Source organism: Anolis sagrei, chromosome 6 (genome assembly GCF_037176765.1).
Source record: "Anolis sagrei isolate rAnoSag1 chromosome 6, rAnoSag1.mat, whole genome shotgun sequence".
Classification (NCBI taxonomy): domain Eukaryota; kingdom Metazoa; phylum Chordata; class Lepidosauria; order Squamata; family Dactyloidae; genus Anolis; species Anolis sagrei.
The window spans coordinates 60,434,135-60,460,814 of NC_090026.1; the positions used below are offsets into that span (position 1 = coordinate 60,434,135).

Genomic DNA, 26,680 nt, shown 5'->3' on the forward strand with positions numbered 1-26,680 from the left:
GTGACCAAGGCATGGACCACCCCAGCCAGATCAGCCTTTACGAGGTACGGTCGCGATGTGCAGGCAATCTTAAATCTCTGGTAAAGTGGATTTGGGACATTATGCTGGGTGTTTCCTATTCTGGAAAGGCACACTGGAACAGCCAGGTCTTCAAGCTCTTCCTAAAGACTGCCAACATTGGGGCTTGTCTGATGTCCTTGGGGAGAGAGTTCCAGAGTCAGGGGGCTACCACAGAGAAGGCCCTGTCCCTCGTCCCCATCAAACACGCTTGCGACGCAGGTGGGATTGTGAGCAGGGCCTCTCTCCAGATGAACGGAGGGATCGTGTGGGTTCATATACGGAGATGTGGTCACGCAGGTAGGCGGGTCCCAAACTGTTTAGGGCTTTGTAGGTGAGCACCTGCACCTTGAATTGGGATCGGAAAATGAACGGCAGCCAATGGAGCTCCTTAAACAGGAGGGTTGACCCCTCTCTGTAAGGAATACCAGCTAACAACCTGGCCGTCGCCCGTTGGACCAGTTGAAATTTCCGAGCCATTTTCAAGGGCAGCCCCATGTAGAGTGCATTGCAGTAGTCCAATCCAGAGGTGACCAAGGCATGGACCACCCCAGCCAGATCAGCCTTTACGAGGTACGGTCGCGATGTGCAGGCAATCTTAAATCTCTGGTAAAGTGGATTTGGGACATTATGCTGGGTGTTTCCTATTCTGGAAAGGCACACTGGAACAGCCAGGTCTTCAAGCTCTTCCTAAAGACTGCCAACATTGGGGCTTGTCTGATGTCCTTGGGGAGAGAGTTCCAGAGTCAGGGGGCTACCACAGAGAAGGCCCTGTCCCTCGTCCCCATCAAACACGCTTGCGACGCAGGTGGGATTGTGAGCAGGGCCTCTCTCCAGATGAACGGAGGGATCGTGTGGGTTCATATACGGAGATGTGGTCACGCAGGTAGGCGGGTCCCAAACTGTTTAGGGCTTTGTAGGTGAGCACCTGCACCTTGAATTGGGATCGGAAAATGAACGGCAGCCAATGGAGCTCCTTAAACAGGAGGGTTGACCTCTCTCTGTAAGGAATACCAGCTAACAACTTGGCCGTCGCCCGTTGGACCAGTTGAAATTTCTGAGCCGTTTTCAAGGGCAGCCCCATGTAGAGCGCATTGCAGTAGTCCAATCCAGAGGTGACCAAGGCATGGACCACCCCAGCCAGATCAGCCTTTACGAGGTACGGTCACAGTTGGCGCACGAGTCTCAATTGTGCAAAAGCCCTCCCAGCCACCGCCGACGCCTGAGCCTCAAGCGTAAGTGATGAATCCAGGAGGACACCCAAACTGCGGACCTGTGACTTCAGGGGGAGTGTAACCCCGTCCAGCACAGGTTGCCACCCTATACCCCGATCTGGGATATAGGGATGTTTTAGGTACGGCACCCTCTGAAAATTATGTTTAAAGCGCCCTAACCACTTCAAGGATCCTGTGTTTGACAGGGTATAAATGTGTGTAGATCAGTAGGTACTGCTCTGGTGGGAAGGTAATGGCACTCATGCTGTCATGACAGCCACATGACTTTGGAGGTGTCTACGGACAGCATTGGCTTAGAAATGGAGATGAGCACCACACCACAGAGTCGGACATGACTGGACTTAATGTCAGGGGAAAACCTCTACCTTTACCTTACCTTAAGATCAGGCATGGGTGTGGGGGCATGTCTTTGTGTCAGAACAATTGTGTCCCTCTTCTTATCCAAGAAATGTTGGAGCCTAATCAAATGAACTTTCGAACGTATCTGTCCACAGGCTGGTCCATCCCCGCTAAAACTGTAATTGCAATTTTCCTGGAAGGGAAAATGTTTATATTAGTTAAGAAATATGGATATTTGAAATGTCCACTGCCTAACTCTGAGATAGTGTTAAAAGATAAACTTGCGTGGGAGTTGGAAAAGGTCGATCTAATTTTAAAACCAGACAGGTAGAAACTGTGCTAATGCACTGCCTGTAATGCAACCATTATGAGAACTATTTTGCCACTTAAATGTTAGCTGATGCATTTTCATCCTCTCCCTTATATAAACAACTAGTTTTTTTTAGGTTCAATTTTCAAAAAGCAAGGTTGAGCTTCCTTTATATGTTTCCTCAAGTGATTTTTGTAATACAATTATCTCAAGTGGTCTTTGTTGCCATGCCTCTCACAAACCACTAGGCTCTGCCCCCTGGGTTCACCTTCACAACTTGTCTAGACTATGACCCAGCCAACAGAATTATTCCTTCAACAAATCCCTTTGTTGTTGTGCACTTTCAAGTTGTTTCTGTCTTATGGTGACCTTATCGGGGGGGGGGGGGGGTTCTTGTCAAGTTTTGTTCAGAGAGTGCCTTTGCTTTCTGCTGAGACAGAGGGATCGTGACTTGCCTAAGGTCACCCAATGTGTTTCCACAGCTGAGTGGAGATTCAAACTCTTGGTCATGGGGGTTCTGTGTGGGAAATTTACCCCAAATCTGTCATTTGTGGGATTTAGAATGCTCGTTGATTGTAGGTGAACTATAAATCCCAGTAACTACAACTCCCAAATATCAGGGTCTATTTTCCCCAAACTCCATCTGTGTTCACATTTGGGCATATGGAATATTTGTACCAAGTTTGGTCCAGATCCATCCTTGTTTGAGTCCACAGTGCTCTCTGGATGTAGGTGAACTACAACTCCAAAACTCAAGGTCAATGCCCACCAAACCCTTCTAGTGTTTTCTGTTGATCATGGGAGTCCTGTATGCCACCTTTGGTTCAATTCCATCATTGGTGGAGTTCAGAATGCTCTTTGATTGTAGGTGAATTATAAATCCCAAGAACTACAACTCCCAAATGACAAAATAAAAAAATATTGAGTGAAGGACATACGGTACATTGCGTTGTTAGGTGTATGCTGTCCAAATTTGGTGTCAATTCGCCCACTGGTTTTTGAGTTCTGTTAATCCCACAAACGAACATTACATTTTTATTTATATAGATTATTATTAGTAGTAGTAGTAAGTGGAGTTTTTTTGTACTTGCTTTATTTACATTAGCACATTAGTTCAAGTAATCCCAATGTCATATTACAGATACATAGAGCTTAACAGCTGGCAGATGAAATTTTGGTATGGCATCACTCATATTAATTCATGAAAATTTGCTTAGCATTTGTTATGGTAGTTCGTGGTAACAACCTGACATTTATTTTATTAAACTAATCTTTCTCACCTCCCCCAAAGTGTTTTGTATATTTTATTGAAGGTCAGTAATAAGACAAGCAACAAGTTTTGGAAACCAGCCCGCTCAATGCTGGGTATTTTTAGGACAATTGTTAATGCAAAATATGGGGAAAGTTTGCTTTTAAAATGGGCTCACAGCTGCACAGAGCAACATGAAATAACAATGTTTCTGTAATGAATGCATGGATGTGGAAGAGGATCTTGGGAGCCACTGGTTAGGAAAGGTTGTAGAAGGGTTGTCTATAGGCTCCAAAGTCAACATCGACACCAAAATACAACACCGCCTGAGCTCTGCAAGCGCAGCATTTTTCCGAATGAAGCAGAGAGTGTTTCAGGACCAGGACATCCGTAGGGATACCAAGGTGCTTGTTTATAAAGCTACTAGCTGTGCCCTGCCACGCGTTGCTGTGGCCTATAGTAAAACTTATCAAAGTTGAGGTAGATATCTGGACTATTATGAAAGAGAGGTACCTACCTATTCCTTCCCCCTTTCTCTCCTTTCTTCCTTCTCTACCTCTTTCTTTCTTTCCTTCTTTCACTACTTGGTTTCATCCTTCTCTCTTTCCTTCATTCCCTCCCCCTTTCTTCCTTTGCCTTTCTTCCCTCCCTGTTTGCTTCCTTCTTTCGCTTTTTATTTCCTTTTATTTCACCACCATCATAACAATAACAATAATGCAATGCATTGCCTCCGGGACCTGACACCTCTCCCATTCCCCCTAAAAGGGTCTCATAGGAATAATAGCATCATAATAATCATAGAAATAACAACCTTTACCCGCCACGCATTGCTGTGACCAACCTTCCCTCTTTCTCTCCTTCTTTCCCTCCTTCCTTCCTTCCCTCCCAACTTTCCTTCTCCTCTTCCTTCTCTATCTCCTTCCTTCCCCCTTTTTCTTTCTCTTCTGGCCTCTTTCCTTCCTTCTCTCTTTCCTTCTTTCCTTCCCTCCCTCTTTCTCTGCATCTTCCCCCTTCCTTCACTTCCTCTTTCCTTCCTTCATTCCCTTTTTTCTTTCCTTCTCTCCTTCCTTCCTTCCCCCTTTTTCTTTCTCTTCTGGTCTCTTTTCTTCCTTCTCTCTTTTCTTTCTTTCCTTCCCTCCCTCTTTCTCTACATCTTCCCCCTTCCTTCACTCCCTCTTTCCTTCTTTCATTCCCTTTTTTCTTTCCTTCTCTCCTTCCTTCCTTCCCCCTTTTTCTTTCCCTCCCTCTGTCTCTCATTTCTTCCTTCTCTACCTCTTTCCTTCCTTCCCCCTTTTTCTTTCTCTTCTGCTGTCTCTCTTTTCTTTCCTTCCATCTTTCCTTTTCTTCTTCCTTCTTTCTCTAACTTTCCTTCCTTCCCCCTTTTCTTTATCTCCCTTTCTCTTTCTTCCTTCTTTCCTTCCTTCCTGTCTTTCCTGGATTTTGACAGGGCGGGAAGGGGTGCGGTGGGGTTTGGAGGTGACGTGAAGTAAAAGGAGGTAAGATTGGGGCAGGCGAATGATGGAGCGTGAGGTTGTGTGTGTGTGTGCGGCAGCGGGGGGAGTGATGGAGCGTGGGGTTGCGTGTGTGTGTGCGGCAGCGGGGGGGAGTGGGGTTGCGTGTGTGTGCGCGGCGGGGGGAGTGATGGAATGTGGGGTTGTGTGTGTGCGTGCGGCGGGGGTGTGTGTGTGCGGGAAGCGGCGCGGCGGGGCTTGGAGTGGGCATGGCTTCCGCAGAGGGAACTGTGTGCGCGCTCCAGGGAACTTGCGGCTGGGCACCAATGCGCATGCTCAGTTGTTTTGTTGTTTTGTGAGTGTGTTGTTGTGTTGTTTTTCATTTTGAGTAGATATGTTTGTACCTTATGGGTTGTGTTATGGGCATGGGAATTGGTTAAGTTTCGTTGGGGGGTTTGTGAGTTTTGTTGATTTGCCATTTTGTGAGTGTGTTGTTGTGTTGTTTTTCATTTTGAGTAGATATGTTTGTACCTTGTGGGTTGTGTTATGGGCATGGCAATTTTGGTTAAGTTTTGTTGGTTTTTTTTGAGTTTTGTTGTTTTGCCGTTTTGTGAGTGTGTTGTTGTGTTGTTTTTCATTTTGAGTAGATATGTTTGTACCTTGTGGGTTGTGTTATGGGCATGGCAATTTTGGTTAAGTTTCGTTGGTTTTTTTTGAGTTTTGTTGTTTTGCCGTTTTGTGAGTGTGTTGTTGTGTTGTTTTTCATTTTGAGTAGATATGTTTGTACCTTGTGGGTTGTGTTATGGGCATGGCAATTTTGGTTAAGTTTCGTTGGGTTTTTTTGAGTTTTGTTGTTTTGCCGTTTTGTGAGTGTGTTGTTGTGTTGTTTTTCATTTTGAGTAGATATGTTTGTACCTTGTGGGTTGTGTTATGGGCATGGCAATTTTGGTACAGTTTCGTTGGGGGGTTTTTGAGTTTTGTTTCCTCGTTGGATGCCCCTAACAAATTTATATATATAGATTGTCCTCCCAACCCTGCTCTATGCCTGTGAGACGTGGACTGTCTACAGACGTCACATGCAACTCCTGGAACGATTCCATCAGCGCTGCCTCCGGAAAATCCTGCAAATCTCTTGGGAAGACAAGCGGACAAACGTCAGCGTGCTGGAAGAAGCAAAGACCACCAGCATTGAAGCGATGGTCCTCCGCCACCAACTCTGTTGGACCGGATGCAGGGGCGGCCCGTCCATTACTCGAAGTAAGCGGTGGCGGAATACTTTTTTTGCCAGGGGGCGCTGTTCTGTCCTTAGGCCACGCCTCCTCCTGCAGGCCCCATGCGCCCTCCGCAGCCTTCTTCTAATGGAGAAGCGCAGGCCCCGCCCCCTAGGCGAGAGGGAAGTCCTCCCTCCCTCCCTCCACGTGCTGCCAGGAGGGAGGCAGCCAGCCGGCCAGCCAGCCAGCCAGGCTCTTTCGCTTTCGCTTTCCTTCCCTGCAGCTGAGCCTGGAGCCCTCTCAGGGCAGCAAGGAGGCCTGGTCAAAAGGTACTGCAAATGTCATCTTCTGTACATGCCTCCCCCAAACCCCTCTAGTCTTTGGTAATAATGGAAGTCCTATATGCCAAGCTTGGTTCAATTCTATTGTTGGTGGAGCTCAGAATGTTCTTTGGTGCTTGGTAAACTGCAATTCCCAAATGTCAGGGTCTATTTTTCCCAACCCCCTCTCCAATATTTTCTGTTAGTCATGAAAGTCCTGTATGCCAAGTTTGGTTCAGTTCTATTATTGGTGGAGTTCAGAATGCTCTTTGGTGCTTGGTGAAGCATTCTCACCTGATGTTTCACCCACATCTATGGCAGGCATCCTCAAGAGGCTGTGAGGTCTGTTTGTAACTAGGCAAGTGGGGTTTGTATATCTGTGGAATGTCCAGGGTGGGAAAAAGAACTCATGTCTGCTTGAGGTAAGTGTGAATGTTGCAATTGGTCATCTTGATGAGTATTTAATAGCCTTGCAGCTTCGAAGCCGAGCTAGTTGCTGCCCAGGAATCCTTTGTTGGGAGCGGTTAACTGGCCCTGATTGCTTTATGTCAGGAATTCCCCCCCTTTTTTAGTGTTGCTCTTTATTTATTGTTCTGATTTTAGAGGGTTATTTTAGAGGGTACTGGTAGCCAGATTTTGGGCGAGGGGCGAGCGAGGCATTCTCTCCTGACGTTTTGCCTGCATCTATGGCAAGCAGCATCCTCAGAGGTAGTGAAGTCTATATTTATAAGGGTTTATATTTATGTGGAATAATGACCAGGGTGGGACAAAGGACTCTTGTCTGCTGGAGCGAGGTGTGAATGTTTCAACTGACCACCTTGATTAGCATTTGATGGCCTGGCAGTGCCTGGAGCAATCTTTTGTTGAGAGGTGATTAGATGTCCCTGATTGGGTTGTTGTAGGTTTTTTCAGGCCATATGGCCATGGCCTAGAGGCATTTTCTCCTGACTTTTCGCCTGCATCTATGGCGAGCGAGAGGGGCGAGTGAGGCATTCTCTCCTGACGTTTTGCCTGCATCTATGGCAAGCAGCATCCTCAGAGGTAGTGAAGTCTATATTTATAAGGGTTTATATTTATGTGGAATAATGACCAGGGTGGGACAAAGGACTCTTGTCTGCTGGAGCGAGGTGTGAATGTTTCAACTGACCACCTTGATTAGCATTTGATGGCCTGGCAGTGCCTGGAGCAATCTTTTGTTGAGAGGTGATTAGATGTCCCTGATTGGGTTGTTGTAGGTTTTTTCAGGCCATATGCCCATGGCCTAGAGGCATTTTCTCCTGACTTTTCGCCTGCATCTATGGCGAGCGAGAGGGGCGAGCGAGGCATTCTCTCCTGACGTTTTGCCTGCATCTATGGCAAGCAGCATCCTCAGAGGTAGTGAAGTCTATATTTATAAGGGTTTATATTTATGTGGAATAATGACCAGGGTGGGACAAAGGACTCTTGTCTGCTGGAGCGAGGTGTGAATGTTTCAACTGACCACCTTGATTAGCATTTGATGGCCTGGCAGTGCCTGGAGCAATCTTTTGTTGAGAGGTGATTAGATGTCCCTGATTGGGTTGTTGTAGGTTTTTTCAGGCCATATGGCCATGGCCTAGAGGCATTTTCTCCTGACTTTTCGCCTGCATCTATGGCGAGCGAGAGGGGCGAGCGAGGCATTCTCTCCTGACGTTTTGCCTGCATCTATGGCAAGCAGCATCCTCAGAGGTAGTGAAGTCTATATTTATAAGGGTTTATATTTATGTGGAATAATGACCAGGGTGGGACAAAGGACTCTTGTCTGCTGGAGCGAGGTGTGAATGTTTCAACTGACCACCTTGATTAGCATTTGATGGCCTGGCAGTGCCTGGAGCAATCTTTTGTTGAGAGGTGATTACAGATGTCCCTGATTGGGTTGTTGTAGGTTTTTTCAGGCCATATGGCCATGGCCTAGAGGTATTTTCTCCTGACTTTTCGCCTGCATCTATGGCGAGCGAGAGGGGCGAGCGAGGCATTCTCTCCTGACGTTTTGCCTGCATCTATGGCAAGCAGCATCCTCAGAGGTAGTGAAGTCTATATTTATAAGGGTTTATATTTATGTGGAATAATGACCAGGGTGGGACAAAGGACTCTTGTCTGCTGGAGCGAGGTGTGAATGTTTCAACTGACCACCTTGATTAGCATTTGATGGCCTGGCAGTGCCTGGAGCAATCTTTTGTTGAGAGGTGATTACAGATGTCCCTGATTGGGTTGTTGTAGGTTTTTTCAGGCCATATGGCCATGGCCTAGAGGCATTTTCTCCTGACTTTTCGCCTGCATCTATGGCGAGCGAGAGGGGCGAGCGAGGCATTCTCTCCTGACGTTTTGCCTGCATCTATGGCAAGCAGCATCCTCAGAGGTAGTGAAGTCTATATTTATAAGGGTTTATATTTATGTGGAATAATGACCAGGGTGGGACAAAGGACTCTTGTCTGCTGGAGCGAGGTGTGAATGTTTCAACTGACCACCTTGATTAGCATTTGATGGCCTGGCAGTGCCTGGAGCAATCTTTTGTTGAGAGGTGATTACAGATGTCCCTGATTGGGTTGTTGTAGGTTTTTTCAGGCCATATGGCCATGGCCTAGAGGCATTTTCTCCTGACTTTTCGCCTGCATCTATGGCGAGTGAGAGGGGCGAGCGAGCGGCGAGCGAGAGGGGCGAGCGAGCGGCGAGCGAGAGGGGCGAGCGAGGCATTCTCTCCTGACGTTTTGCCTGCATCTATGGCAAGCATCCTCTACTAGTGAGGTCTGTTGGAAGTAGGAAAAAGGGTTTATATATTTATGTGGAATAATGACCAGGGTGGGACAAAGGACTCTTGTCTGCTGGAGCGAGGTGTGAATGTTTCAACTGACCACCTTGATTAGAGGGCCCGCCAGAGTGAGTGCCTGCTTTCACTCCTTAATAATAATTTTAATTTCTCCTCCCTATTCTACTAAATTAATAATTAAATTTAAAAAATATTGAAAAAATATTGAAAAAATATTGAAAAAAAAGGGCGCCATCTTTACAAAATGTTTTGTAAATATTTATGAAATTTCGTAAATACCGAACTTTTTTTTTTGAAAATTTTGTAATTATTTTAAATATCGAAACAAAAAAAAAACCCAATTACAAAACGATTTTAGAAACAAATTTTTGCGTTGTTACCCAGGCCTAATAGATAGATAGATAGATAGATAGTGATTGGTTTTGGGGGGGGGGGGGGGCGCCAAAATACTGTTTGCTTACCATTGAAAATTACCTAGGGCCGCCTCTGACCGGATGCCCAACCACCGTCTCCCAAAGCAGCTGCTCTACTCCGAACTCAAGAACGGAAAACGGAATGTTGGAGGACAGGAAAAGAGATTTAAAGATGGGCTCAAAGCCAACCTCAAAAACTCTGGCATAGACACTGAGAACTGGGAAGCCCTGGCCCTTGACAGCTCCAGCTGGAGGTCAGCTGTGACCAGCAGTGCTGCAGAATTTGAGGTGGCACGAGTGAAGGGTGAAAAAGAGAAATGTGCCAAGAGGAAGGCGCGTCAAGCCAACCCCGGCCGAGACCGCCTTCCACCTGGAAACCAATGCCCTCACTGCGGAAGAAGATGCAGAGCAAGAATAGGGCTCCACAGCCACATACGGACCCACAAGAATATTGGAAGACAATCATCCTCGGAAAGCGAGGGATCGCCTAAGTGAAGTGAAATTGCTTACTTTAAGGAATTTACACTGAAAAACATTCCCTGGTTTAAGCCATTTCACAAATCTGTAGCTGACTTGGAACCTAAAGCCCTGATGCCTGTGCACTCTAATATATTTTGTAGGGGAGTGTTAATGTTAAGAGTAGAGTCTTTTTACTCAGAACATCATATGTGTTTCCTAAAACGGGTTCGCCTATGTAAATCCACTGCAAATTCCTTTTAATACGTGCTTTAAGCACATTGACTCTATCACACATTCAAGAACGTGACTCCTCCACATTTGTTCTGTCTCCGACTTAATACATGCCTCATTTAAATATAGGAACTGTGCAAATTTGATACTTCATAAGGTCAGTGCTGTTCACCCTCTGAACTCCGGTATTTTTGGATTGTTGAAGCTTTGTGCAAACACATCTTAATCATGTTAAATAAATTTTTTGGTATTGCATTTATTCACATTAAGGTGTACTTTAAAGGGTTTTTTTAGCTTTTGCAACAAGGCAAAAGCATGCACAAGTGGGAAGTTCTGAAAAAAGTCTTATCTTGAAGAAAAAAAGGAAATTGGGAAGATGTATTGTTGAAGGCTTTCATGGCCGGAATCACTGGTTTGTTGTAGGTTTTTTCGGGCTGTATGGCCATGGTCTAGAGGCATTCTCTACTGATGTTTCGCCTGCACTTTGGCAAGCATCCTCAGAGGTAGTGAGGTCTGTTGGGACTAGGCAAAAGGATTTATATATCTGTGGAATGACCAGGGTGAGACAAAGGGCTCTTCTCTGCTGGAGCTAGGTGTGAATGTTTCAACTGACCACCTTGATAAGCATACAATGGCCTGACTGTGCCTGGGGCAAACTTTTGTTGAGAGGTAATTAGATGCCCCTGCCTGCTTCCTCTCTGTTGTTGTGCTGTTAGGTGTGATGTGCAGACAATCTTAAATCTCTAATAAAGTGCGTTTGGGACATGATGCTGGAGTTTCCTATTCTGGAAAGGCACACTGGAACAGCCAGGTCTTCAAGCTCCTCCTAAAGACTGCCAAGGTTGGGGCTTGTCTGATATCCTTGAGGAGAGAGTTCCAGAGTCGGGGGGGGGGGGCTACCACAGAGAAGGCCCTGTCCCTTGTCCCCACCAAACGCGCTTGCGACGCATGTGGGATTGTGAGCAGGGTCTCTCCAGATGAACGGAGGGATCGTGTGGGTTCATATACGGAGATGCGTATTATGGAGTGATTGATGTTGTCATTCAATAACATCTGCAGACTCATATGGGGTAAAAACTAAAGAGCACCAACCACTAGGTGAAAAAAATTATAACTGCCCCTCTTTATCCACGGATTCTCCGTTTGTGGATTCAATGACCTTTTGAAGACTGATGTGGCCCTTGATAAAAATACGTTTGACATCCCTGCTTTAGAGTGTTTAACTATTGTCTTATTTTGTGTGGTAGTAGCTTATTAGTTATTTATTTATTTATTTATTTTATTTTGCTTATATACCGCTGTATCTCAAGCCCGAAGGCGACTCACGGCGGTTCACAAACAGTAAAAACAGTAGAAACAGCAGTGGTTCCATACAACATATAACAATTGACTTAACACATTATCCATAAATTACCAATAAGCAATTACAATGCACAATTATTACAAAAAACAACCGTACCCAATCTTCTCATCATCCAAGCGTAGTCCAGGTTCGTCGTCCATTGTTCCATTCCTATGTTCCATTACCAGATTGCACTAAATTACTCAAACGCCTGCACAAACATCCAGGTCTTCACCTTTTTGCGGAATACCATTAGAGATGGTGCTAGTCTAATGTCCGTAGGAAGGGCGTTCCACAGCCGAGGAGCCACCACCGAGAAGGCTCTATCTCTCGTCCCCGCCAGCCGAGCTTGAGAAGCAGGCGGGATCGAGAGCAGGGTCTCCCCGGAAGATCTCAAACTCCTGGTGGGTTCATAGGCAGAGATGCGGTCAGATAGGTAGCTTGGGTCGGAACCGTTTAGGGCTTTAAAGGCCAACGCCAGCACTTTGAATTCAGCCCGGTAGCAGATCGGTAGCCAGTGGAGTTGGCGCAACAGGGGGGTTGTATGCTCCCTGCGCTCCGGTCCTGTTAAAAATATGGCTGCCGAGCGTTGGACTAGTTGGAGCTTCCGAGCTGTCTTCAAAGGCAACCCCACGTAGAGAGCGTTGCAGTAGTCTAAACGGGATGTAACCAGAGCGTGGACTACTGTGGCCAAGTCAGACTTCCCAAGGTATGGGCGCAGCTGGCACACAAGCTTTAGCTGTGCAAATGCTCCCCTGGTCACCGCCGAAACCTGGGGTTCCAGGCTCAGCGATGAGTCCAGGGTCACACTTATGGTACTGTTGTCTTTGAGAAACTCTCCACCAGTGTTATCCCTCTCAGCTGCTGCTGCCTATTACAGGCAGTGTCCGAGTTACAAACATCTGACTTACAAATGACTGATAGTTAAGAACATGGGTGAAACAACAGGAAGTGAAAAAATTCTATCCCTAGGTAGGGAAATTCAGTTTTGAAAGAGTTATCATGGAGGTAAGGTGTCTCAACAGAAGTATTGTCACCAATCCTTGTTTCCATAACAAGCCAATTTATTCAAAATTCACAGAGATAGAAAGTGAGGGGAAATCTAAACAGAGGCACAGCAAAACAAGCACCACAGGGGTGTTAACTCTTCCCTTTGCTATCCAAAACTTAAAAAAAAATCTGGCTGGAGTGACACTTTAAAAAGTATCTGTGTCATAAGTACATTAAATAGGTTGGGTTGTTGTAGGTTTTTTTGGGCTGTATGGCCATGGTCTAGAGGCATTCTCTCCTGACGTTTTGCTGCATCTATGGCAAGCATCCTCAGAGGTAGTGAGGTCTGTTGGAACTAGGAAAAAGGGTTTATATATCTGTGGAATGACCAGGGTGAGACAAAGGACTCTTGTCTGCTGGAGCTAGGTCTGAGGATGCTTGTCATAGATGCAGGCGAAACTATTGTGTTCGTAAACTAAACACTGCCTGTAGCTAGTCCAGTCCTACAGCTAAAGTTTCTCTGTGAGGCATAGTCTCCTGTATCTTGGGGGCATCTAATCTCATTACTATGGGAAGGAAGTGCCAAGGAAATGTACTCTCTGTTTTGGAACATCAAAAAGTGATCAATTAGATATTTCACTTAGGCAGAAAAAACAAAATGCACTGATACAGGATGGGTGATGCCTGGCTCAACAACAGTCAATATATATATATAAAGATCTTGGAGTCTTAGTGGACAATAAGTTGAACATGAGCCAACAGTGTGAAGCAGCAGCTAGAAAGCCAATGGGATTTTGGGCTGAATCAAAAGGAGTATAGTGTCTAGATCAGGGGTCCTCAAACTAAGGCCTGAGGGCCAGATGCGGCCCTCCAAGGTCATTTACCAGGCCCTTGCTCAGGGTCAACCTATGTCTGAAACGACTTGAAAGCACACAACAACAACAATCCTATCTCATCAGCCAAACACAGGCTCACACTTCCCATTGAAATACTAATAAGTTTGGGTTGTTGTAGGATTTTTCGGGCTATAGGGCTATGTTCTAGAGGCATTCCCTCCTGATGTTTCGCCTGCATCTATGGCAAGCATCCTCAGAGGTAGTGGGGTCTGTTGGAACTAGGAAAATGGGTTTATATATCTGTGGAAAGACCAGGGTGGGGCAAAGAACTCTTGTCTTCTGGAGCTAGATGTGAATGTTTCAGTTGACCATCTTGATTAGCCTTTGATGGCCTGGCAGTGCCTGGAGCAATCTTTTGTTGAGAGGTGATTAGATGTCCCTGATTGTTTTCCTTCTGCTGTTTTGCTGTTTTAATTTTAGAGTTTTTTTTTAATACTGGTAGCCAGATTTTGTTCATTTTCATGGTTTCCTCCTTTCTGTTGAAATTGTCCACATGCTTGTGTATTTCAATGGCTTCTCTGTGTAGTCTGAAATGGGGTTGTGAGAGTGGTCCAGCATTTCTGCGTTCTCAAATAATATGCTGTGTCCAAGTTGGTTCATCAGGTGCTCTGCTATGGCTGAGTTCTCTGGTTGAAGTAGTCTGCAGTGCCTTTCATGTTCCTTGATTCGTGTTTGGGCAATGCTGCGTTTGGTGGTCCCTATGTAGACCTGTCCACAGCTGCATGGTATACGGTAGATTCCTGCACAGTGAGAGGATCCCTCTTGTCCTTTGCTGAACGTAGCATTTGTTGGATTTTCTTGGTGGGTCTGTAGATAGTTTGTATGTTGTGTTTCCTCATCAGCTTCCCTATGCGCTCAGTGGTTTCCTTGATGTATGGCAAGAACGCTTTTCCTCTGGGTGGATCTTTGTCCTGACTCTCGTTGTTTGTTCTGAGTTTGAGGACTAATACGTTTATATTTGTTAAAATTGTTCTTCATTTTAATTATTGTATTGTTTTTAAGTGTTTTTTCCCCACTACAAATAAAGTATGTGCAGTGTGCATAGGAATTCATTCATGCTTTTTTCAAATTATAATCTGGCCCTCCAACAGTTTGAGAAACTGCGACCTGGCCCTCTGTTTAAAAAGTTTGAGGACCCCTGGTCTAGATTGAGGGAAGTGATGGTGCTTCTCTATTTGGCTTTGGTCCAATTCTGGGCACCACAGTTGTGATAAAGGCGGGTTGAGAGCAGGGCCTCCCCAGAGGATCTTAAATCCTCTGGGGAGGCCCTGCTCTCAACCCCGCCTTTATCACAAGTGAGACTGGCAGGGACGGGGAGCAGGGCCTTCTCGGTGGTGGCCCCCTGCCTATGGAACTCACTACCCAGGGAGATTAGAGCGGCGACTTCTCTCCTATCATTTAGGAAAAAAGTGAAGACCTGGATATGGGATCAGGCATTTGGACACTCTGGCAACTAAAGGAAGGATCTGGAGGATGGAAAGAACTGACTGAATAGAGCGGATTTACGGAATTTTGGGACGCTGAACTGGAAATTGTTTACTGATGGTGATATGCTGTGATGACATTGATGCTTTAATCTGTTTTTAATCTGTTAACTGTTTAAATGTGTTTTTGTATGTTTGTATATTGATATGGGCATCTAATTGTGCCTCCCTTGTAAGCCGCCCTGAGTCCCCCTCCGGGGGTGAGAAGGGCGGGGTAGGAGTAACGGAAATAAATAAATAAATAATAAAGAAAAGAGATATTGATAAGCTGGAATATGTCCAGAGGAGGAAGACTAAAAGGATCAGCTTCCCCAATGAGGAGTGGCTTAAAGAGCTGGGTATATTTAACCTGCAGAAGAGAAGGCTGAAAGGAGACATGATAGCCATGTATAAATATGGGAAAGGACGTTATAAGGAAGAGGGAACAGGCTTGTTTTCTGGTGTCCTGGAAACTAGGGTTCAAATTACAGGAAAGGAGATTCCACCAGAACATTAGGAAGAACTACCTAACCGTATGAGCTTTTCCAGCACTGGAACTCTCTGCCTCGGAGGGTGGTGGAAGCTCCTTCCTTGGAAGCTTTTAAACAGAGGCTGGATGGCTATCTGTTGGGGGTACTTTGATTGTGTTTTTCCTGCATGGCAGGTCTCTTCCAGCTCTATGATCCTATGATTTTATGATTTCTTCAGAGAAGTGCATGGAAGGTCTGCTTGTTTATGTGTTTATTGTGTTTATGTCTCTTTTTTGTGTGTGAACGAAACATGAGTTGTTGTGTACAAAAGAACAATTTATATTTCTTCACAGAATAATTTAATCAAGATGTTTGGATGTCAAGGGAAAACTATGCAGATATTTTGCTTCTCTGTTATTCTTCCTGACTGAGTTTCCCAACTTTTGAAGAAACCATTTTAAATACTTGGAGTTGAATGATTGAGATTATTCTTTCCATTTTTCATGTTTTGTAACTTATATGTTTTCTTATATTGCTATATTTGTATGCGCTCATTTTCTTTGTCTATCTGCTCATCCATCCGCCCACTTCCTTCTTTGTTCTTGGTTGAATAAACTAATATTTGCTGTTCCCACTGAAATGTCAGTTTGAATAAATGCAACTCTTTGACAGACACATAAACAAAAATGGGCACAAAAGCTGGAAAATGTAATTAATGGAACCAGAAGACTGTGAAATGTAACGGTCAGAAGAAGGTTTGTTACGATGCTATGCAAATTTCAAAAGAAGGACTAAAGGAAAGGAAAAAGGAAGAGCATGATTTAAAAAATAAGATTTTTAACAGCGGTAACTGATGATAGGAGTTATCTTGTGCTTTGGTTTGAGGATCTTTTCACTCATGTTAGTTCACATACTGATTACTATAATATAACATACTAGCTGTACCCGCCACGCGTTGCTGTGGCCAACCTTCCCTCCCTCTTTGTCTCCTTTCTTTGGGGGGAGATATAGTGCATGCACACACACACACACACATATGGGTGTGGATAATATGGCAATGTCTATGTTGAAAGGAAGTTGTGGAGAATACCTACATGGATGTTAATTTTACTATATTTCCTCAACTCTCCCCTCAAATACACACAGTCGCGCGGGAAATAAGTGGCTCTGCTGGAGTGCATGTCTTGAGGGGTTATTGTGGGGATGATCTTGCATGTGCATTAATTCCACTATATTTTCACAACTCCACACACCCATACGCACTCACTGTTGCTCTGCCAACATATTTATGTTGCCAAGTTGTAAAAGATAGATAGATAGTAGGGCTGGGCGGTTTCGTTCGTTAATTTCGTAATTTGTTATTAATTCGTATTTAAATTCGCTTACGATCCGATATTGAGCCATGCAGGAATAGTGTGAGGAGTAAATTAGATTCGAAACAATTTTTTCAATTTATTTCGTTATTGTTTCGAAATTATTTCGTAATTTTTTCGTAATTATTTTCACATGTCTTGTGCAAGTTTTATAGTTGTTGTTTGTTTTATCAATGATAAAAAATAAATTATCACACCAACAGTCAACAACAGAGGGAGAGGGAAGCTTCAGAAGTTCCCCCTGTCCCATTTGGAGGTTTTTTAGCATATTGCGCAATCGCGTCCGCCATTAACGAATCGATTCGAAATTAATGAAATTTCGTAAATAACGAAATTTTGAAATCTCAACATTTCGGAAGTATTTAGAATTTGGAAACGCTAGCACCCCCTGGAAACGAATCGAGTTTAGAAACAAATTTTTCCGTGGTTACCCTAATAGATAGATAGATAGATAGATAGATAGGTAGATAGATAGATAGAATGATTTTCAATTCATACAGCAGTTCAAAAACATGCAAATGTGAGTAGAGCAATTAGGTACCACTCTGGCAGGAAGGTAAGGGCGCTCCATGCAGTCATGCCAGTGGCCACATGACTTTGGAGGTGTCTATGGACAACACCGGCTCTTCAGCTAAAAAATGGAGATGAGCACCAGAGTCCCAGAGTTGGACATGACTGGATTTAATGTGGATATGCTATTGTGTGTTTTGTTTCGTGGACAAATTGTGGGACTATAGATATCCTACGCTACCTTCCCAACTGTCCTTCCTCCCTGACAGGGGCAGACCCCCCTCATTGGTCAGGCAGCCCCCCCCCCCCACAGCTCCTGGCTCCCTCCTGCTTTGCTTGGCTTCACCATCCCCACCAAGTTGCAACGGAAACGGCTGTGACGGGCTCTGAGTGGGTTCTGAGCCTGGGGTCCGTCTGCAACTGCTGCCTCTGCATCTGCCCCCTCCTCCTCCTCTTCCTCTCTGTGGGTCCCTTTAGTCTCTCTCCTGCCTCAGAAGCTTGGTGGGGGCTGGAAGCCTTGGAAGCAGGCATGTAGCCGGGGGGGGGGGGGCTCGGGGGGCTTCAGCCCCCCCCGAAATTCTCATGGTGGTTCGCAAAAAGGCCTTACTGGTGCATTATTTAAACTGTTATGTTTATTCATATCATGATCTGATAACCATATTCAATATATCCCATATGCATGAGGGTATTGGGGTAATGATACAAAAGGTTTGCTAGGCTAGACCCTCTTTCACTCAGACTCAGCCCCCCCCCCCCGAAACTCAGCCCCCCCCCCCGGACCCCCCCCCCCAAATTCAGCCCTCCCCGAAACGAAATCCTGGCTACGGGCCTGCTTGGAAGTGCCCACCTTTGCAAAGGCAACAGGAAGAGCCAAGAGGAGGGGAGATAGGAGGTTGCCTCTCTCTCTCTCTCTCTCTCTCTCTACTGCCCCCCCCCCGGGCTGTGCAAGGTGCACTCTCCCCTCTTTCCCATGCTTCCTTCTTTCTTTCCTCCCTTCTTCCTTTCTCTCTTTCCTCCGTTGCCACAGCAGGCAAGGAGGAAGGTGAAGAGGAAGGGGTCATGGCTCCATGGAGATCGCCTGGGAAGTTCAAGGGGAAGGAGCGAGGGAGAGAAGGAAAGAGGCAGGAGAAGGAGGAATGAGAAGGAGAGGAAACTGCCCGAAGGGAGAAAGGAGGAGGGCTTGCAAGCCTTGCGGGGATATTCCTTCCCCCCTCTCTCTCACTCACACACAACCATTAGAGCAAAATGCCTCTTTTGCGCCTGCTTGCCTAACCTTTAAAAGAAAAAGCAAATGGCAAAGGGAAGGTGAAGTTGTGTGTATGTGCGTGGCCATGTGTGCGGGATATGCTCCCGAGTAGGCTGCCATGAGGGAGGAAGCTCCCTGCTGCGGTGAGGGAGGAAGCTTGGTGCTGCCTGCTGTGCCAGTTCTGTTTGTATGGCCGTGTATGCACATGCGCTTGGCTCTCAATGCTGTCACGGCAGCTCTTCCCTTATGTGGATTTTTGGGATTTCTGCTGTTTTTTTATGGGTTTTTTTGAGTGAAGGACATACATTGGGTTGTTAGGTGTATCGTGTCCAAATTTGGTGTCAATTCCCCCAGTGGTTTTCGAGTTCTGTGAATAGCACAAACGAACATTACATTTTTATTTATATAGATTATATTGCACATGTCTACATGAAATTTCCCAGATCTAATGTCACAGACAGAAATTTTCACAATTTGTCAATGCTAATGACTTTCATTGTATAGGGAATCACATGTTGTGGGTGGGTTTATACAAGAACTGTCTATTTATCAGGAAAAATCCACGAAAACATAGTCCCCAAACATGAAACAGCTCTGATTTTGTCTCGTCCCTCACTGTCTGCACTCAATTGCTTTTTTTGTCCTTGGTACTTCATCTTGGAGCATTCTGACAATCTAGATCACAAGTTCCAAAGTATTACTCTACAGCCCTTCTATAGTGCAGGGGATTAAGCCATACTTTCCTGTTGCAATGGTCTCTATAATTTAAACAAAAAAATCCTATAATGATTATGCTAGCCAGCCATACTTTCAGTAAAGTTAGGAACCCAACTTAGATCCATCTCCCTACCACATAGCTTCTATGTCATATTTAGTGTTTGAACAATGCCAGAATTCACTCAGATTTCTTTGCAACCCTCATTTTGTACGAGATTCCACAGTACCACAAAGTTGTTTGAACAATATGAATGTAAGATGCAATTATATTTCCTCTTATAAAAAAAGACAAAGAAAAATTGGAGCTAGCTATTGCAGAAATATTTGACATCCATAGTAGAGTGCAGTGTAGTAAGCAAATCTCTGTACTGGACTGGGAAGAAATCCCTAAATGGAAGTTCTGTCGGTTTATTTATTTATTTAGTTATTTAAAACATTTATATTCCGTCTTCTCACCTCGAAGGGGACTCTGGGTGGAGCACAGCATATATACGACAAAAATTCAATGCTGAGACACAAATTCTTATATACATAAACATATTTTTTTTATCAATCTATTAAAATACACCATTTGAAACCATCCTAGTCATCTACATCAAATCTACAAGGGGTATTTTTTAAGTAAGATCCGTTTGAACATAAGTACACAACGAAAGTTTATTTCAAAAAAGTAAATTTATTTTCAGAAAGTACATACTTCACTCTATTTTTCGACATAGTTGCCAAGTTTGTTCAAACACTTATCATACCTCTGAACCAATTTGAAAATACCCTCTTCATAAAAACTTGCCGCCTGCTCCGACAACCAAGAGTTCACTGTAATCAAAGAAGGATGACCGGAGCAGTCCTCATCATGGACGTTGTCACGGCCATCTTTGAATTGCCGTACTCACTTACGCACTTTGCTTTCACTCATAACAGTATCACCGTATACTTCACAAATCTGTCAATGAATTTCTGCAGCAGGCAGGTTTCTTGCTGACAAAAACCGTATCACTGAGCAAATCTCACATACGGCGGGTGAGTTGATAGTCTTAAACATTTTTAAAGCACAGAACAGAACCGTACAGGTTAGCTACAGAGCGGAAACTGAGCACAGTTGTTCCCGAGGCATGCTGGTACGCTACGCACGCACTCGTTGCGGTATGCACGCGAACTACTAGTGTCTACAACAAAACGGACCTTACTTAAAAAATACCCTCATAATTGGCCTGGTAATCTTTCCTATTGCTGCTTTATTGCCCTGTCCAGAAAGCTTGGTCCCACAGCCAAGTTTTTACCATCCTTCTAAAGGACAGGGGGCCGACCTGATCTCACAAGGAAGGGAAAGCAATCACCGAGAAGGCCCTGTCTCTTGTCCCCACCAATCGTGCCTGTGACAATGGCGGGACAGAAAGCAGGGCCTCCCCGGAGGATTTTAATCTCCACGATGGTTCATAGGGAGAGATGCATTTGGACAGATAATATGAGAGACATTTAATGAAATAGATGTAGTGGGTTTTTTTGTCAACACTTAAAAAAATTCCCGAAAATCAGTAAATGTATGAATATTCCCCTGTTATCTTGTGTCATTGTATAGAAAATTCAAGGAGACAGCTCTTGTAGGTTTTTTAAAAAATGTTGTTTATAAAAACTTTGAAAATTTCCCAAAAATTGTGGATAAGTGAAACGTTCTGAAACAATGGGTTAGCAGCGGCAAACATGTTCTACCATTGTAGCAAGTTTCACCCCAATAGCTGTAAAATGAGGGAGAAAGGAGCGCCTGAAATTTCTCCACTTGCTCAATTACTATAATGAAAAAGTAACAAAATTTCGTTATTATCAAAGTAACAAAATTTTCACTAACAACACTTTAGAAACTTTAGAAACACTTTAGAAATGAAACACCACCCCCATCCCTAACTTTGTAATGAGTTTTCAAACCTTTTTTTCATCGATTTTACAGCCCTAGTAGAGATGTTGGCAGTTTACTTAACAAAGGAACAAAAAGTGCTTCTTTTGATCTTGTTTTATAATCAGGAAATACTCAAGGATTTAGGAATCCAGATTTTCTCTTCTACATTGTAAGGTTTGGAGAAGTGAGGGAAATACGTATTTCAGGAACATCAAGTAGGAGAGTTGTCCAGTCATTCAAGCCCTGTTGATTCTGTCCTGCACCTCATCCCACTGCTATCCTGTCCTTGATTCCCAGTTTAAAGGAAAGTAGGGGAGAAGGAAGGGCTATTATTTATTTATTTATTTACAGCTTTTATATTTCACCCTTCTCACCCCGCAGGGGACTCAGGGCGGACTACAATGTGCACACATATGGCAAACATTCAATGCCATTTTTTTGACATACAAACATATACAGACATACACAGAGGCTATTTAACTTTTTCTGGCCGCAAGGGGAGCTGTCGCTTTCATTGTCCATCTGCGACGCTGATGAAGCACTTCCGCATTCCCCGCATGCTTCCCCGCTGGAATGCTTTGCTGGAGTCTTCTTTATGGCCTCATAAATCAGTTAATTTAGCCTCCCCACACTTTAAGGTGGTACCTAATTTTCCTACTTGACAGGTGCAACTGTCTTTCGGGTTGCAAAGATCAACAACAGGCTACACACAATTGGTTGGAAACCCACTCCAACCCGGGCTGGCTTCGAACTCATGACCTTTTGGTCAGAGTGATCTTAATGCAGCTGACACTCAGCCAGCTGTGCCACAATCCCGGTGCTTAGCTCTCCTCCACCTGCACCTCTGCTGCAAACTCCCACTTCTGTTTTTTTTTAAAAGAGGGAAATGGCAACCTGTGATCTCCAGGTCTCAGGGATGAGTGAACAGAAGACCCATAAAATTATAAGTAGTATAATGCATATCATCATAGGTAGCATAATGCTTAAAGTTAACTTAGGTACAATAGAATCTGATCACATAATGTATTAGGACAAGTGTCTATTGCAGGGGTCCTCAAACTTTTCAAGCAGAGGGCCAGTCACAGGCCTCCAAACTGTTGGGGGATCGGATTATAATTTGAAAAAAATGAATGAATTCCTATACACTCTGCAACTATCTTATTTGTAGTGCAAAAAAAACCACTTTAAAACAATAGAATAATTAAAATGAAGAACAATTCTAACAAATATAAACTTATTAATATTTCAATGGGAAGTGTGGCCTGCTTTTGGCTGATGAGATAGGATTGTTGTTGTTGTGTGCTTTCAAGACTTAGGTTGACTCTGAGCAAGGGCTGGGTAAATGATCTTGGAGGGCCATATTTGGCCCTCGGGCCTTAGTTTGAGGACCTCTGGTCCATTGCTTCTGCTTGTTGCTGTGTGCTATCAAGTCATTCCAGCTTATGGAAACAATACATTTATTTATTTATTTATTTATTTCCAGTATTTCTGTCCCGTCCTTCTCAACCCCCAAAGGGGGATTCAGGATGGTTTACATTTGGCACAATTTGATGCCATTAAATATAACAAAGCAATATATTTTATTTATTTATTTACCTTACTTGTATACCGCTGTTCTCAGCCCGAAGGCGACTCACAGCGGTTCACAACAAATGAGAACAGCAAAAGTTCAATGCTACAGTATAAAAACAGTTAATAACCTAACACATTACATAATTAATAACAATTACTATAATATAACAACAATTAAATATAACAACAATTAAAATATGCAATATAACAACAATTAAAACAATAAATAGCACATTAATTAAAACAATAAAAACAGTATTAACCGCCATGTCACCATTCCACTCAAATTCCATATCCAAAGCCCTATTTATGCCTGCTGTCCAAAAGCCTGGTCCCAGAACCACGACTTCGATTTCTTCCTAAAAGACAGGAGGGATGAAGCCAATCTTACCTCGTTGGGAAGCGAGTTCCACAGGCGGGGGGCTACAGCCGAGAAGGCCCTGTCTCTCATCTCCACCAAATGTATTTGTGACACTGGCGGGAGTGAGAGCAGGGTCTCCCCAGATGATCTTAAACTACAAGGCGGGATGTTGAGGGAGATGCGTTCGGACAAGTAAGCTGGGCCAGAACCGTATAAAGTTTTATGAACCTCTCACTGTGTTTCCTTGGAAATATTTGTTCAGAGAAGGTTTGCTGTGGCCTTCCCCAAATGCTGAAAGAGTGCGACTTGCTTCAGGTCACCACGTAGATTTCAGTGTCTGAGTGGATATTTAAATACCATTCTCCAGAGTCCTATCCAATGCTGAAATCACTACACCATACTGGCTCACCAAGGGTCTATTGCTTTTCTCTCACTAGTTTTCTTCTCTGACTGGGAAATTTGTTAAAAGATTGCTGATTGCATGCTTTTCTTTATCACAGAAAAAAGAAACTAGAAACTTTTAGAAGAAACTAGTGGTCCCCTGCCACGCGTTGCTGTGGCTCAGTCTGGTGATATGGAAAATAAAGTAATTAGAAAGCGCTGGTTTCTAATATATGTAATGTCTTGATACTTGTGGGTAAGCAATATTTCTTGATGTTTCTTTGACAGTGTTGACATAGAGATTGTCTAGTTTGCCTACTCTGGAACATGCAACATATAATTGTCCATCGTTAGGAGTCCCTTTCAAATCTATAATACTTTTTCTGTGTGTGTGTGAATCATATATATATATCTATATCTATGGCTGGATGGCTCTCTGTCAGGAGGGCTTTGATTATGTTTTCTTGCCCTGGTGAAGGGAGTTGGACTGGATGGCCTTAAGTATTTTCTGTTGGTCAAGGTCTATTTCCCCCCAAACTCCATCTGTGTTCATATTTGGGCATATGGAATATTCATGCCAAGTTTGGTCCAGATCCATCATTGTTTGAGTCCACAGTGCTCCCTGGATGTAGGTGAACTACAACTCCCAAATTCAAGGTCAATGCCCACCAAACCCTTCCAGTATTTTCTGTTGGTCATGGGAGTTCTGTGTGCCAAGTTTGGTTCAATTCCATCGTTAGTGGAGTTCAGAATGCTCTTTGATTGTAAGTGAACTGTAAATCCCAGCAACTACAACTCCCAAATGACAAAATCATAATTTTTTGAGTGATGGTCACTCCTTGTGTTGTGAGACGTTTTGTTGCCAAATTTGATGTGATTTCGTTAATTGGTTCTTTTGTTTTTAAGTTACTCATTATGACCAGAGCATTTTTATATACAGGGTTAGTCAAAATGAATAGGCCAATAATATATATATTATACATATATATTGGCCTATTCATTTTGACTAACCCTGTATATAGAAAGAAGGGGTCATGATGACCAAGGGAAAGAGTCAGAAAACTTTGCCTTCAAAATTCCCTCTTCCCAAATGTTTTGGAGTACTTGACTCAGCTTAAAGGAGCTGTGAAATATGTAGTATTGATAAGCCTTAAACTAAATACGTTGTGATTTCTGTCTTGTGTTACAGAAAGGGGATCAAAGGGGAATCTTGACCTAACAGAACTAATAGGCGTTCCACTGCCCCCATCAGTTTCCTTTATCACTGGATACGGAGGGTTTCCAGCCTACAATTTTGGACCAGAAGCAAACATAGGCCGCCTAACAAGAACTCTGATACCTCAGCCATTCTACAAAGATTTTGCAATCACTGTTACTGTCAAACCAAATAGTGACCATGGAGGGGTATTGTTTGCCATAACCGATGCTTTTCAGAAGACAATATACTTGGGCATCAGACTATCACCTGTGGATGATACCACACAGAGAATCATTATGTACTACACTGAACCAGGTTCTCAAATATCCCGAGAAGCTGCATCCTTTAAAGTGCCAGTGATGACCAACAAATGGAATCGCTTTACTATGACTGTAGAGGACAATGACATTGTCTTGTTCATGGACTGTGAGGAATATCACAGAGTCCGTTTCCAGAGATCACGTCATGCCTTGCTCTTTGAATCCAGCTCAGGAATATTTGTTGGGAATGCAGGAGCAACGGGACTGGACAGATTCACTGTAAGTATACTGTATGGTAAATGGGTGTATGATGTATGTTATAGGCCTAGGTAACAACGGAAAAAATTGTTTCTAAAATCGATTCGTTTTTTGGGGTTTTTTGCGTTTCGTTATTTAAAATAATTACAAAATTTTCCTTTAAAAAAGTTCGATATTTACGAAATTTCGTAAATGTGAAAAAAATTACAAAACATTAATGAATTGATTTCCGAAACAATAACAAATCGATTCGTTAATGGCGGACGTGATCGCGAAATATGCTAAAAAACCTCCAAAAACTTCTGAAGCTTCCCTCTCCCTCTGTTGTTGACTGTTGGTGTGATATTATAATTTTTTTTCACTAATTAAACAAAAAACAACCATAAAACTTGCCCCAGACATGCGGAAATAATAACGAAACGACCTCAAAACAATAACGAAATACGAAGCATTTACAAAACTATTTAAAAATTCGTTTTTTAAAAAAATTGCTCCAGAATGGTTCGTTATCATTTTGTAATTGAAAAAATTAACGAATTATTAACGAATTACGAATTAACGAAACGAAACCGCCCAGCCCTAGTATGTTACCTTGCCTACATGGGCACAGTCCTTTGGTTGGTGAATAGGAGCAAGATGGGGATGGCGTATACATGTTTGTGTTTGAGGGAGTTGCATTTGAGGATTGGAGAGTGTTGGAGGATGCCATGTGATGGAGGAGAAATTAGAAAGAGAGATCACCTGAGCAACTAATTGTAACAGTACAACATCCTTGCTAAGTAGGAATAGTGAGATATTTAGTGTCAGGCTCGATGGTGGAAGTGTGTTATACATTCAAGCAGGCGCATCTACATGTGGGTAAGCAGCAAGGTTGCAAGAACAGGCAGGGGCAGGTGTAAACAGAGATGGTTGTGAACACAAAGCACACCAATGAGAAACTGTCACTCAGTGAAGCCACAGGGAGGAGGGAGCAAGCTTGTTTTCTGCTGCCCTGGAGACTAGGTCGCGGAAAAAGGGCTTCAAACTACAAGAGAGGAGATTCCATCTGAACATTAGGAAGAACTTCCTGACTGTGAGAGCCGTTCAGCAGTGGAACTCTCTGCCCCGGAGTGTGGTGGAGGCTCCTTCTTTGGAAGCTTTTAAGCAGAGGCTGGATGGCCATTTGTCAGGGGTGATTTGAATGCAATATTCCTGCTTCTTGGCAGGGGGTTGGACTGGATGGCCCAGGAGGTCTCTTCCAACTCTTTGATTCTATGAATAGTGAGATGTTTAGTGTCAGGCTCGATGGTGGAAGTGTGTTATGCATTCAAGCAGGAGCATCTACATGTGGGTAAGCAGCAAGGTTGTAAGCAGCAGGTGAAAACAGAGATGGTTGTGAACACAAAGCACATCAATGAGAAATTGTCAATAGTTGAGGTGAGATGTGAGTGGGAGCTTCTTGTCTTGTTCACATACCCAATGCTATTTCCCAATTCTACTTGCATGCTTTGTTCAGTGGTTGCCTGGGTCTAAAAATATTGGTTGCCAGGAGATAAAGGGTGCCCACTTGCAACCATTATTTTATTATTATTATTAAAATTAAAATATTAATTCAACATAAGTTTTAGTTGCATATCATAATAATATTAGAACAACCACCATGTCAGACTACACAGAGAAGCCATTGAAATCCACAAGCATGTGGACAGC

The 26,680-nt window shown here is 43.7% G+C and overlaps 1 protein-coding gene across 1 annotated transcript in view; it reads left to right on the top strand.

The window, feature by feature from the left end:
* Window positions 1-26,680, top strand: part of COL15A1 (collagen type XV alpha 1 chain) — a 216,930-nt gene that overhangs the window by 70,311 nt on the left and 119,939 nt on the right. The window contains exon 3 of the mRNA XM_067470147.1: window positions 24,465-25,012. Within this exon, the coding sequence (XP_067326248.1) occupies window positions 24,465-25,012 (548 nt within the window). The remainder of the gene's footprint in view (window positions 1-24,464; window positions 25,013-26,680) is intronic.